Genomic DNA, 14,080 nt, shown 5'->3' with positions numbered 1-14,080 from the left:
TAGGGGTACTAGATTTTTACCAACAGCCAACGCTGCTGGCAACCGAAACAGGTGCTGCCCACAACAGGCCATCAGAAAGAGGAAAAATGATGCAGGGCGCAACATGCTCTTGGGATTTTTGATTTTTTGATGTCTTTAAATGACTTCTTCAGGGCCACACAGCCATGGCCGAGTTGTGATTTTGATTGGCTAAGGGGGCTTTGGCTGAGCCCTAGAATGAAGTTACTCTATTACTAAGCAAAGAGGAAACCCATTATGCCCCCATTTACATCCTTTCCCCGTCCCTTTTTGCTGGGCATAAAACTATACTCACCAATCCCACCTAAAACCGAAGGCCGAGAGCCCAGGCTTTTGTGCACACGAGGGCCGTGACTGGCTCCTGTTTGCCGGGAGACAAGAGGACTCTTGGAAGCAGAGAAAGGTGTGAGAAGTCTTTCGGGTCCCAGCCTCACCGGGAGCAAAGGCCTTGGAGGTTCTGCACCGAGGAGCAGCGCGCACGCCAGGATGGGCTGGCTCAAGAGCCTTCTCCGCGCGAGGAACCTGCTGCTGGTCATCTTCGTGCCCCTGCTGCTGCTGCCTCTGCCCTTGCTCCACCCCAGCAGCGTGAGTACCGCTCTGTCCCCTCCTGGGGCCGGTGGGGCCCCGGGGAGGGCCCAGGAGGGGCCCTTGGTGGAGGGAATGGGGTGCTGAGGCTGGACCTCCACAGGTTTTCTGTTGGTTTGAAGAAATCAACTTTTTTTTTTTCCCTGGAGGAAGCTAACATACTTTCTTCCTCCAAATGGCCATTTTTGTGGCTCTGTCCCACTGTCCCAGCCCTATGGCTCCCGGGCAGGACCGAGATTAGAGGCGGGACCGCACGGCTGCTGATGTGTGGGACACGAATCTGGGCCAGCAGCCGGCCAGCAGCCAGGGCACGCTCAGGAGGACACCCTGCTGAGCTAGTATTTGTCGGGAGCTGACACGTGAGCACTGTGTGGAGAGCAGCTGGCCATGCCGGAGCCCCCCAGATGATGACCCTGAGGAGCATGCAGAGGAAAGGGAGTGAACAGAGCATGGGCGCGCGTGGTCCCCCGGGCTCCGTGGGCAGCCTCTGGTGGGCTTGACAACCAGGATTTGAAACTGACTCTCTGAAAGTTCCCTCGGCCCTTGACGTTTGGCATCTTGCCCTGGTCCCATGCGTAGACTCTGGAATATTTGTATCCACCGTTTTCTGTGCCCATGGAGGAGAGATAGCCAACGATCCCATAGGAAAGGAGTAAGAGCCCCCAAGTGTAGGCCTTGACGTAATTCCTGGCTAGGTTTGGCTCTGCACTTGGCTTGCCTCTCAGACCACGGTGATCTCCCTTCCCTTTCTCTGCTCACCTCCTCTATCTCCACTCAGGGCCACAACCTTCTTGGGACATCAGGAAAAATGAGCTCAAACAAGTTCAGTGTTTGTGGGCGGGAAGAGGGCCTTCCACTGAGCTCACTGAGTCACTTAGTAACCAGGATTAAGTTGCCCAAGTTAAATCGAGGGGATTAGTATGGTTCTTCTTAAAACAATCTGGCTTAAATCTTTAGTAGAATAAAGAGCCCAGGGTGGGCGCCAGCAGCCCCTGATTAAAACCAGGCTGGGATTAGCATCCGTGACGGCTGCCGATGGTTTTCCTGAGCTGTGCACCAGTCAATTTTCTGCTCTGTCCAAATGGGCCAATCTTTTTTCTTAGCTTTTCATGTTGTTGTAGTACTCGGTGTCAGGTGGATTTAAGGAGATGCTAACCTCTAAGTCAACCCAATCTTTGGGGACCGGGGTAGTGTTCCCCACATCTCACCCTAGGACCCCATCTTTGAATGTCCTGGCTTTCTAGTGAACAGTAGGCATAAAAATAAATAAAAGTAGGCAAAACAATCTGTAATTTTGAGGGAGGAGGGGTGTCGTAAAATAAAATGAGAGAAAAAGGTGGGTAGTCTCTGCTCCACGTGGGTCTATAAACAACTTTGAAGAGACTTGTAAAGCTGGCTCACACCCAGCAACAGTGCCCTTTCTTGGCTTGGATCCTTCTTCCAGAGTCTCACCTTAGGCCACAGTTTCTCAGCAGCCACATGGGTGACATGTGGGGTCTCATAATTCTCGGGTGTGGGAGAATACTGTCTTGGTGTCTGCAGGGTATTTACAGCACCCCTACTCTCTGCTCATTAGGTGTGGGTAGCATGTGCTTTTCCCTCTCGCCAGGGTGACAGCCAAAAAATGCTTCCAGGTATTGCCAAATAGCTCCCCTATTTGAGAACCAGTGCCTTAAGAAAATAGAAATCTCTTTCTCCAAGCTCCCCAGTGAGCATGCATGGGTTAGCAGAGGTCCATGCTTTCACCCCCGAACCCTGAGGACAGCTAGGTAGGGCCTGGTACGGCCAGTGCCCATGAGCTGGATGCAGCCTGCCCCCCACATCCCCCAGCGAGGCCTGCAGACCTGACATCCGTCTGCTCACAGCATCAACAAGAGCGCTCGCTGCTCTTCTTCGACAGTGATGTGAAAGCCCCTGAGGTCCCCCATGCCCACAGCAGGCACAAGTCAACATGTAGAATGCCTCCCCCTGTCTCCCCCATCATGAAACTTTTAGCTTCTGACATTTAACCCTTAAAGTTCCTAACTGGACTTGCTTGCCCCAGCAGGACAGCCCACAGCTACATGTGAGGAAGGATTAGAATGATCTTTTTTTCAGCTTTCCAAAACCGAGGCCCAGACTCAGTTTACCCTGTTACAGAAGAAGAAAATGCAAGGAGGGGCACCATCACTAAGCCCTGTTTAGTGTCCCCAGAGGGATAGAAGTTGCATCCAACTGCCAAGCTAAATTTCACCAAGGACTACCAGTGATTTATCACAGCAAATAAACAGACCTCAAGTTCCTTCCAGGAAGTTTGAGTGGGGCATCACTGGGGTGTCTGGTGTGTGGGAAAGTTGCAGACCCGACCATAGTTGGTAGCAAAGTCAAGAAACATTCTATAAGGGGAATTGCCACTTTTGAACACTCTCCGGTATTTGTAACAGGAGCAAAAAAGAATTGACCACACAATCCTTCAAGGCACAGCCTGAATACTCACCTACCCCCACATACCTAGTGACCAGTGGCAGACACAAGAATCTGGACTTCTAGAATATTCTCTTGGGTAGATAAGAGGGCACTGGTCACTGGAGGAGCCCAATTCAGTTTGTCCTACAGAGATTGGGCTACCTGATGCCTAAATGCAGGGAAACAGGGCTTCTATAGTCAGGATATTTTGAGTTGTCAGAATTTAAGCTTATCTACTGAATTTTGAGAATAAGAAGGGGCAAAAGGAAGCTTCTGTCAATTGCATGGCTGAACTGGTCAGTTACTATACAGAAAAACCTCTCTACTGGGGGTCTCTATCTATTCTTCTGCTCTAAGAGAAGTTTATCTAAATGGTAGTTTATCCTGTTCTTAATACCAGGGATGAAGGTGGCTTGGTGACTTCCTGCAGGAACCGGTCCAAATTCCTAATAGTTACAATCAGAAAGTTGAATTACCTAAGATTAAATTAGAATTTGGCTTACCCCCAAATTCTAATTCAGACCCAAATGGTGCCTGGTAAATTTTTAAAAATGTTTTAATTAAAAAAAAAAAAAAGAAGAAGAAAAAGAAAAAGAAATAAACCAAAAACAAGTTTAAAAAAGCAAAATAGGGCCTCCCTGGTGGCGCAGCAGTTGAGCACTGGTTTGTGAAGCTGCCCGCAGCCTCTGCAGCGCCGGTTCGATCCCCGGCCGCCAGGTGAGGGTCCCACAGGGCGCGCAGACCTCTCCTGCTGCCCGCTGCTCCCCTCAGCAGTGTACTTCGGTCCTTCTGCCTGCTCTGCTCCCTGCTCTGGCTCTGGTGAATTCTCTCACCCTCCCACGCTTCTGACTGTACCCAGTGCATGTATAAATAAATAAATAAATCTTTAAAAAAAAAAAAAAGCAAAATAGCCCAGGGTAAAGGACAGATTCACTTCTTTCCCGCCCTCTCCCCTTCACTTTCTGTGGCTGTTTAATGACCAGGACCAGAAAGATTGAAGGTTCAATCTTCAACAAGGACTTCTCGGTAAGGGAGGGACATTCTGTCCCCTTCAACTTCAATTGGCATCAGGACCTGCTATTTGGTCTCTTTCCCATAAAAGAGTGAGAACAAGTGGACCTAGTGGGCTAAAGGGTTTTAGGTCCCTTTATTTCTGCCATAAAGAGGGTATTTCCATTACATTCGTTTTCAAACAGGGTCATTTTTTGTTAATGCTGTCTTATCTCCATTCCCAAGACTTTTATCTTGGCTGATCTTCTGGCCCCAGAGAACCTCTCAGCGGGAGCTCCAGTCAACAATTGTTGGGCTCAGCAGCCATTTCTCAAGCCCCAACCCCATCATCCATGGGTTTCAGGAAGGAGCAAGGTCCCATCCTGTCAAACTGGGTTAATCACTCCTGAAGCCCCTCACTGATCCTAGGAACCTTTTGTAACTTTTATGCAAGAGTCTGAGGATGTTTGTTCTGAATCCAAGGGAGAGATAAACAGAACCAGATTTGTCAGGTTCCAGCCGCCCTCTGGGCTTGCCAGACCTGAGCAGGGATGGTTAAGAACAATGTAAAAACTGAGGACCCCACAGCTCGCTAGGGTCTTGTAAACAGTGGCCCTCCACGTCCACTGTCCACAGAGGACAATCCCAGGGGAAGCCCGTGACCGTTCCCAACACCTTTCACCTGTGCCCTTCAGCCTTGCTGCAGGCCTTGGTTAAGGAGGGCTGAGTTTTCATAAGAGCACTGTGCTTATTAATCCGTGTGTCCTGAGGTGGTGTAACTAGCCAAGTTGGGGGGTGGGGGGCGGGAAAGTGTGTCATTTCCATCCCTTTCCTTCCAGGTGGGTGGTGTTTATTCCTTTGTCAGGGAGTGCTTCCCTGTGCATCACCCGCAGGTGAAATGAAGTGTCAGAATATTCCATCTTCCACCTGGGGCGACCTCCCCACTCCACCCCCCAAGAGACTTTTGGCCGGTCTAAGACTTTGTTATCTCAATGGGGAGGTGCTACTGACATCTAGTGGGAGAGGCCAGGGATGCTGCTAAACATTTACAATGCACCGGCTTCCACCACCACCCCACGCCCCCTCCCGCCCCCAGGCAGGAATTATTCAAGCCCAAATGCGCGACCTGGGAGCTCGCTGGGACCCAGTCCCACACACTGCCCCCTGCCTTCGATGGCCGCACCCGCTCTAAGTGTCCACCTGCCCGCCCCAGGTGCAGCTGTGCGCTCCACCTGTGCAGTGCGCGCTCCACCTGTGCAGTGCGCGCTCCACCGTGCAGTGCGCGCAGTGTGGGATCCGCTCGCTGCAGATAGTTTCAGTGCCTGCCCGCCAGTGTCCGGCCCCCGCAGGGCTGTGGTCACTTGCAGCCGGGGGCGCGTTGCTGCAACCCGGTGCCACCACCCCGTGCTTGGTGCGCGCCAGGCGCAGCCGTCCGCGTCCCCCACCCCAAGGCAGGCCCCGGCCAAGGGTGCCCCGCGCGCCCTGCCACGCCCGGCTTTGTCCCCCTGGCCGAGTGCCCGCGGCCTCTGCTTCGGCCCCGCGCCCTGCGGGTCATCCGGCTGCGGCTGTCGGGGTGACTAACCGCCTCTCTCCCCCCTTCCAGGAGGCGGCGTGCGCCTACGTGCTGATCGTGACGGCGGTGTACTGGGTGTCCGAGGCGGTGCCCCTGGGAGCTGCAGCCCTGGTGCCCGCCTTCCTGTACCCCTTCTTCGGAGTCCTCCGATCCAGCGAGGTTAGCCCTTGCCCGGGCCCCTGCTCGAGCCTGGGGGGCAGTGAGAGAAGGCTCAGGGTGAGGGGAGACGCTCGAAGCACTTAGGAGGGTCTTGTGTGTTTTGTTTTTTCAACCCCTTGGCACTAAGCCTTCCCACCTGCTGCTCCAGGCCCTGCTTCCTCTCCTTCAAACTGGTTCAAATCTTGCCTCCTTCCAGGTCTGTGATTTGCTGATTCAGCACATCCAATTGCTCCTTCCACCTGAAACTCTTCAACAACTCTGGCATCAGGGCACACAGTCTCCATCTTGTTGGTCTGTCCTAGTGTCCTGTCTGTCCATTAAGAGGCAAAGCAGTTATCAGACCTCCCGGGTCTTGGGAGTCTCATTAGAAAGTAGAGCCGGTCTCTAGGGTAGATGCTCAATAAATGTTGGTTGCCAGAGAGACTCATGTTCCCTGAGTCCTCACAATGTCTTCATCCACTTCCGCTAAAGAAAAAAACCCATTTCTGTTCCTTTTTCCCCAACGAGGTTACCATGTGTTCTTTCCTTATCTCCTGTCTACCCAGAGTCTGCCCTCTGCCTGGCATCTCCTATGGCATTCTTAAAGACTCAAACCGAAATTATTAGCACGAAACCCACATAAAGTGCTTCAGGACAAACACTTAAGCCTTCCACAAATAAGAAAGAGGAAAAACAGATCAGTAGCAAGATGGCGGTCCTCACTCACTGCCATCTGGTTCCTCTGGGCTGTCTCCTTACTGTCTCCTCTGGTGTCTGCTCAGGGTAGCTGACTGAATGGTAGAGAGTAAGCCAGAGGCACAGGAGAGGAAAGGCAGAGATGTTTGCATGCCTGCTAGGAACCAGGCACTCCGCCGCAAGTGCTATATCTGTTATTTAATTCTTCTAAGATCTCTACAAGGTGGGCATTAATATTTCTATGCTACAGGTGAGGAAAGAGGTTCAGGGAATAAAGGAACTTAGCCAAGACCACAAAGTAGGCCGTAGCATGCTGATTCAAGCCTTTAGCTATTAGGCTGCAAAGTGTGTACTTCTGCTAAGTAGGCCTCCAGCAAAACCCTCCATAAAATGCCTTATAGCCTCGTGGTGAGTCATCAGAATTAGGTGATTCGTTAGTTGTAGCTGCCTGGAAATGAACAGGTTGTCTTTCTACTGAATGGACTCAACTGGCCGGTGTTTGTTTTGTTTTGGAGCATTTGGGTTTTCAGTCACTCGTGTGTTTTTTGTTGTTGATTTTTTGTCGGTTTGTTCTTTGGGTTTTGTTTTTGGGGCATGAATAGTCATAGCCTCAGTTCTCCAAAAAGAACAAGGCCTCCCAAACCCTCAGCGGTGCTTTTCTTCCTAGAGCTGTGTCCCGGGGAGTCACATAAACGCCAGCCTGAGATCTGAATCGCCAGGAGCGGCTGCAATCCCCCCAGCCCCGTGCGGAAAGAGAACGTGTGGCTTGGGTCTGTGGGCGAGCCTGCAAGGGCCTTTGCTTAAGAGAAGTATAGACACTTGTCTGCAAGTTTCTTTCTACAACTGTGAAACCAATTTAAGAAAAGCCCACGAGTCAGGGGCTGAATGTAGAGGGTAGAGGAAAAAATGCAGTTATAGACTCAAACCTTTAATAACATTTTAAAGTGAGTTAGTTATTAATTAGGAGACCTGGCTTTGTATTTCACTAAGGGAGGCCAACCACTGACAACAGGCAGCTCTGGTCCTGAGACTATCTAGGCAGGCATCTCTTAACAAAACGATCCCTTTCAGATGCAGACCTCTGCCCACCCGTGTCTATGCAGGCAGCTTCCCTTCCCTTTTTTTCTTTAAAAAAAAAAAAAAACAACAAAAAACCGAAAGCATACCTTAACCTTAAAATATATGATGGCTTGTCCCTAAGGCTGCCTGTGGGGGCCTCAGATCTATGTTGCTAAGGCAACAGTATACACACACACACACACACACACACACACACACACACACACACACAGTCCCTTTGCTCAGCCAAGAAGGCCAGCCCTATAAGGAGTCTAAAAAGCACTAGTTGGTGAGGGTAACATGAGGTTGTGAGGAGAAAAAGACGAGGGGATTGCAGGGTTGTTATTGCTGGCGCTGGAGGCAGAAAGCCCTGTAGGGGCCAGAGGGCAAGTTTTATCATTTGGGTAAAAAAATCCTACCCCTTATATCTGATAAAGTGGTTTTGATACTTAGCGGTTGAGCTATAGTTTAGCCAAAATCTAGCCTGTTTAGTAGGCCTTCCAGTGGCAGATTAGAGGGAAAGGCTGATAAGGAAGACGATTTGGTTACAGCCTTTGTGAGGCTTATCTGCTCCACAGCCATTGCCTGCATGGGCTGGAAAACCAGGGAAGCGAGGCTGGGGTCTTCCGGAGCCCCCGCCCCAGACTTGGGCAGGCCTGCTTTGGGTTTGCCAAGCTCTCACTGGGACTGAAGCCGCCCTTCCTCCCTGGAAAGTCCTCTCTCATCCTTTGACTTAAAATCCTACCCAATTATGCTATTGGGTGAAGTCCTTCCAAAGCCCTTGGCTACTGGTTGGTTCCCTCTCTTGGAGCCTGTTGGGAGTCTTTATTCTTTAAATGGTTCATGATATGCACCAGAAATGAGCTTTCTGGAGACGTGGCCTCTCTCCGGCGAGCTCACCCTCTGGGATTTATGAAGCCCCCGGCCCTCGCTGGTCAGGCGTCCTCCAGCCCTCGTTAATGTTTCTGGATTGCACTGCATCCTGGTGGTGTGTCCAGAGTGGACCCTCCCTCTGAAGGGGGGCATAGGACTCGGATCAGGGTGAGTCTGGGGCTGTGACTTTGGACCCTGGTGCTACTCACTCAAATTCAGAAAAATATTTCCTGAGCTCTGTATTCACCGTGTATGATACGGAATGTTACTGGCACTATGACGGGCACAAAAATGAAAGAAACATAACTTCTGACCACTGGAATCCGATAACTACTGCGTCTGAACTTCCACTGTCGGCTGGATATGTGAATAGATAGAAATGGTTGATTTTTAGGGTCAGCAGAGCTTAAGAATTCACTAGGGGCAAAGCTTACATGACCTCAGAGAAATGACTCCTGACTTCAAGAAGTTTCTATTCTAGCAGATAGTATAAGCTACAAGAACGCACAGGGAAGGCCCTCTGCAAGAATGCCTCGTTTTCTGGCATTGTGGCGGGTTACAATGGAGATGCAGGGATGTTTTAGAGAAAATAAATTAACCCTGTTAAGTGTCCAAACTTTATCTGATCAAGATCTTTCCAAAAGAATTTATAATTTCCCTGGTCATTTAAACAGAAGTCATTGACTATAAATTAATTTTTCCTTTGGTGCCTTCAAAATTTCAAGGGGAAAAAATACCCTCACTCTGAAGAGTCAAGTTGAGCTGAATGGTGTCATAGTTGAGGAACTCAAGTGCTGGTTGAACAGCTGAAACTAGAGAATCCTGAGTAACATTTTGGCATTGGGCTGGAGAGAGAGCAAACCAAAACATGAAAGGCATGTTATGGGATTTGCAGATGGTGCAGAGCCTGATGGTGACAGAATTGATGCTGACAGGATGAGACAATGGAGTGAAACTGACAAAATGAAGTTTAATAGGATAAATAGGTTGTGTGAAAAGGACCCTTGGCTCTTCGCTGAGGACTCAGGATGAGTCAGCTATCAGTCCAGGCAGGCAGCCACAGTTGTCTTTGCCAGGCACTGTGGGAGGTCCTTTAATCCTCTGTAAAGTGTTGACTGTTTTTATCTTCACTTCACAGTGGAAATGAAAGCTCAGAGAGGTTAAGTAACTTACAGGAGGTCACACAGCTAGTTAAGTAACAGAGCCAGCATTTGAACCCAGACTTGTCTGGTGCCAGAGCTTGCTCCTAACCACTGGCCAATATATACTGAACTCTTACCTATAATTAATGAACAGAGGTGTCCAGAGCACCAAATTCTACATGGGAACTCATTCAGAGATGGGTGAGAGATCAAAACTCTAGAACAAGAGTCACATGAGTAATGAAGAAGGCTCAAGAGGGGGTTGATTTCTGGCTTCTGCAGCTCAACTTATAAAACTCAAAGGGCTAAACCAGAACCAGAGTCAAAGCATCTTAGGGACGATGCCCCCCTGTAGAAGGAACACTGTAATGGTCTGCCACGCATGGTCCTGGCATTCCTGTCCCTGGAAGTGAAAGCCCAGTGACAGGCCCTGAGTTGGGGTTGACAACCTCTGTCCTTGGAAGAATACAAATCAGGGGGTGAGAAGGTGTCTGAGTCACACCAATTTACCCAGCAGAAAGGGTATTCATAAGAGGCACCAGTCACCCTGGATTGGGTCTGGCAGGAATGGTGGCCTGTTAGGGGGCTTAGCTCTAGAGGGCACAGGGCATAAGAGCGTGTCCAATAGCATCAAGTCAGGTGTCCAAGAGCATGCAGCTCTGCACTCCCTAAGCCATGCTGGATTGCTATACTCATCACCACCCTCTCAACGCAACCTCCTTGAGTCAGGTCTTCTAAAATACCTCTGCTCCCCAAGTCCAGGGATTTGACCTACCTCAAACTATGAAGCAGAAAGGGCAATAAAACCGCCCATGCAAATTTCACAAAGCCCAGAACTCATGGGAGTGGGGCTCATTTGAGAATCTAACTTCTCTTTGCAAACACGTCTAACAAGCTTCATTATCTAGATTCCCAGTGCACAGTTCCTGGAGAAAGCAACCCTCGTGACATTGAGTAAAGCTTCCCAAGGAGGGGAATCTTGCTTTTCTGCCTCAGAAGGCAGAGGGGAAGAAATCCCCAGTTTTAGGAAGGTCACGGAGCTGGAAAGAGAGGTCCAGGCGCCCCCCCAACCTTCAGGGGGGCCTCGTCTTGGCCCACAGTCACAGCCAGAAGCCTTCCTGCCCCTCCCAGGAATCCCCACTCTGCCCCCAGCCCCTTGTCCCGCAGAGCAAAGGGCCTTCTTTGCTCTCGGGGAGCATTAGTAGTGACCATGTCCATGAGGATTGGGTTTGGGGACCAGAAGTAGCTCAACTGGAAGCAGAGAGCTCTTCTTCCAGGCTATGATCACAGGAAGGGCACATGTTCTCCTCATCAACCAGACACAAGGGAATCTCCTGGGGGCCAAAGAAGAAGGGGGGCAATGAGCAGGTTGCCTTTGTGTTATTGAAGTGCACCGCGCAGTTTGAAAATCCAATAATACTGAAAAGCCCATAATGAAAACCAGCCCTGCTCGGCCCCCAGGACACCCCCCACCCCACCCCCCCCACCAAGTCCCACCTCCCCGACCCAGAGTCAATAACTTTCAACTCTGGTAACTGCTTCTCCTGGTATTAAGCTCCACATTCCTATATCTTATTCGTAGATTAATTCTTGAGTTGTCACTTTTTAGCCATTATCAGCTGACTCCCCATTCCACCGGGTCAGGACTTGTTCTCTTACCTCTCCCAACCCTCTCCCTCCATCTTCCCCGTAGTGGTGCAGCCCAACTTGCGTTAATTCAACAATCAAGTTTAACAGTTAACTCAACAATCAAAGTAAACAGCATCAGCTGCAAACACCACCTATAGCATCTACATTTCCTTCCCTGTCCAATCTTTATTTCTCCTGCAGTTAAAACGTTTCCTATTTTCTTACTTTAAAAGAGTTTCTCAATTAGACATTCATTTTTTCTATCTTTTCCTCTCATTTTCTATCACAGTCCATTGTTGGGAACAGTTCTTGTGTATGTGGCAAGGATGGACTGAGCCTCTTCTTTTGCATGTTATTCTACTAGGTGTTAAGACAGAGAAAGCAACGCGGTCCTTGGCCATTTGTAGCCTAAGGTTTAGTTGAAAGGCAAGAGAATACATTAAGAAATAAATAGTCCAAGCATGAAGCAATGATGGCAGCTCTGTGTTGTATGAAATTAGTGGAGCCCACAAGGAATGTTCTGGGGTCACAGGCTAGAGTCACAGGAAGTTTTACTGGCAAGCAATAAGCTGTAAATATATGGAATATTTAGGGGTAAAGAGCCAAAATACATGTGACTTACTCTCAAATGGTTCAGAAATCTGTGTGTGTGTGTGTGTGTGTGTATACATATATATATATATAGAGAGAGAGAGAGAGAGTGTGTGTGTGTGTGTATGGGAATTCCTGAGCTGTCATCATTATGGGAGTCTTTGGGACTTTGGAATTATTTGGAGTTATTGAAAATTTTTAAGGCAATTATAAAGACACCTTCAAGACCTCTATGCTAAGGAAGGGTAAAATTTAAGCAGAAAATGATTATTTGTTCCATTTGTAGCAGCCCAACAACAACAAAAAGAATCAACCTAAGTGTTCAACAAAGGAAAATGGCCAAATAAATTCTATGGTGCATTATGCAAACATTAACATGAATTTTTTCAATAAATTTAAGTCTCATAAGAAAAGGATCTGGATACAACTTAAAATGCAAGAATGCTGGATCTAAAACTACACATACTATGTAAATCTAGTTTTGTGCCTATATAGTTTTAAAAATATTGAAGGGATTTTAAAATATTCAAATTAAAATATTTAATTTAAAAATACTCAAAAATATTGAATTTCTTTTTAAAAGATTTTTTTTATTTATTTATGCATACAAGAGCTGGGGTTTAGGCCAGAGGGGTGGGGCGTGAAAGAGAGAATGGGATGCAGAACAGGTGCATCTACTGAAATACACTGCTGAGGGGAGCAGCGGGCGAGACAGGAGAGGTCTGCTGAGCCATGTGGGTCACCTCCGTGGCCGGGGATCGAACTCATGAACTCATACCTCAATGGTTGGCAATAGCTGGATAGCCCTGAGACTTTAACCCTTGCCACCAGGGAGGCCCTGGGGATTTTATTTTTTAGGGGAGAAGAATATCTATTCTATAAGTTTCCTGGCCCGATTAAATAAAATACTCTTTGTAAAGTCCCTAGCACAGCCTGCGCAAGGTAGCGTGTCTGTTACATGCACAGACACGTCCATCGGCCCGTCATTTAATAATCCTCATCTCCCCCAGCGCCGGCCGGCGGGGCGGGCAGGGGGGGCCCGGGTGACAGCATGGCCTCCACAGGTGGCGGCCGAGTATTTCAAGAACACCACGCTGCTGCTCGTGGGCGTCATCTGCGTGGCGGCCGCCGTGGAGAAGTGGAACCTGCACAAGCGCATCGCCCTGCGCATGGTCATGATGGCCGGAGCCAAGCCAGGCATGTAAGTCCGGGGGCGCCCCGCTGCCCTGCCCCCCCCCCCCAGCTTCTGGGCTGGACCCCGGGAGGATGCCCAGGGCAGGCTGCTTTTCCACCCAGAGGGATGGGTGGTGCCAGTGCCTCCTGCTCCCACCGCCCTCTCCGGGGTGAGGGCCTGTGACCACAGGATAGAGATTTGGCTGTGCCTTTGCTGGCATTTGTTATCCCAATCAAAATAGCTGACCTGGGCACCCCAGAAGCAAGAAAGCAGGGCATGAAATGTGAGGTGTTCAGTAGGTCAAACAAGGTGAAATGACACAAATTGCTTCCCAGCCTTTTTTGGGTGACCAGGAGGACAGGAAGCAGGTGTCTGGCCTGTCCCCTGTCCCTCCTGAGCTTTCGCTGCCGTGGGCCTGGGGCACAGGCCAGGTTACACGGTTGCCCTAGACCAGAGTCTCCCAGCCTTCGGCTCTCTGCTGCCAAGGCGGCGGGGAGCCCGGCCTCGGGGAAAGTGTAGGAAAGACTGTGTGAGCCTCACTGCTGCTCCACTGGAAAGCCGGCCTTGATCTTCCTTTGGAATATTGTATTCCTGCCCTCCTCCTAGCTGACGGCCCCGATCCTGGGAGTCAGAGTACAAATAACGTGGCCTTAGCTTCTGGCATTAGTCATTTAGGTGGATCCCCGTGACGACCATCTCGTACCCACACCCAACCCCTGGGCACAATGGCGGCTCATCACGTTGCGACTCAGCAGTCTTTAAACCTCAGCATTCTAGCTTCAAGAACATTTCACCCCCGTGTGTTTCCACATCTCTCCGTTGGCCTCATCCACGCTCACAGGGCACGCTGCTTGTGGGTGCATGTCCAGTGCAGGACGCTCCTGGCTCTAGCAGCCTGAGCCGATCGCCACGGGACTGGGGCCGACCCCAGTGTAATCCACACGCTTGCTGGCCCCAGCTGTGCAAAGCCCATCATTCCACGTAAAGGAATAAACACAGGTGTCCAGAGATTGGTTCAGCTCACAAGATGAGAACCCCGTACAAGCGCATTGCACGTTTTCAGAGTCAGGGAGAAATAACAGGGGTGCTCCCTTCCTGGGGGATCCCTTCATGCGCTGACTCTGAGATGCCCTCTGAAAACGCACACGGTGGCTGGGGCACCTCCAT

At 49.9% G+C, this 14,080-nt stretch overlaps 1 protein-coding gene across 1 annotated transcript in view; it reads left to right on the top strand.

Annotated features, from left to right (window-relative positions):
- Positions 1-504: 504 nt before the first annotated feature.
- Positions 505-14,080, top strand: part of SLC13A4 (solute carrier family 13 member 4) — a gene marked incomplete at both ends in the record, with an annotated part of 31,489 nt that continues 17,913 nt past the window's right edge. The window contains 3 exons of the mRNA XM_084230387.1: positions 505-603; positions 5,642-5,770; positions 12,804-12,940. Coding sequence (XP_084086513.1) covers positions 505-603; positions 5,642-5,770; positions 12,804-12,940 — 365 coding nt within the window. The remainder of the gene's footprint in view (positions 604-5,641; positions 5,771-12,803; positions 12,941-14,080) is intronic.

This window comes from Talpa europaea, assembly GCF_964194135.1.
Source record: "Talpa europaea genome assembly, chromosome: 3".
Classification (NCBI taxonomy): domain Eukaryota; kingdom Metazoa; phylum Chordata; class Mammalia; order Eulipotyphla; family Talpidae; genus Talpa; species Talpa europaea.
The sequence above is the reverse complement of the archived record's forward strand: the minus strand, read 5'-3'. Positions and strand labels throughout refer to the sequence as shown.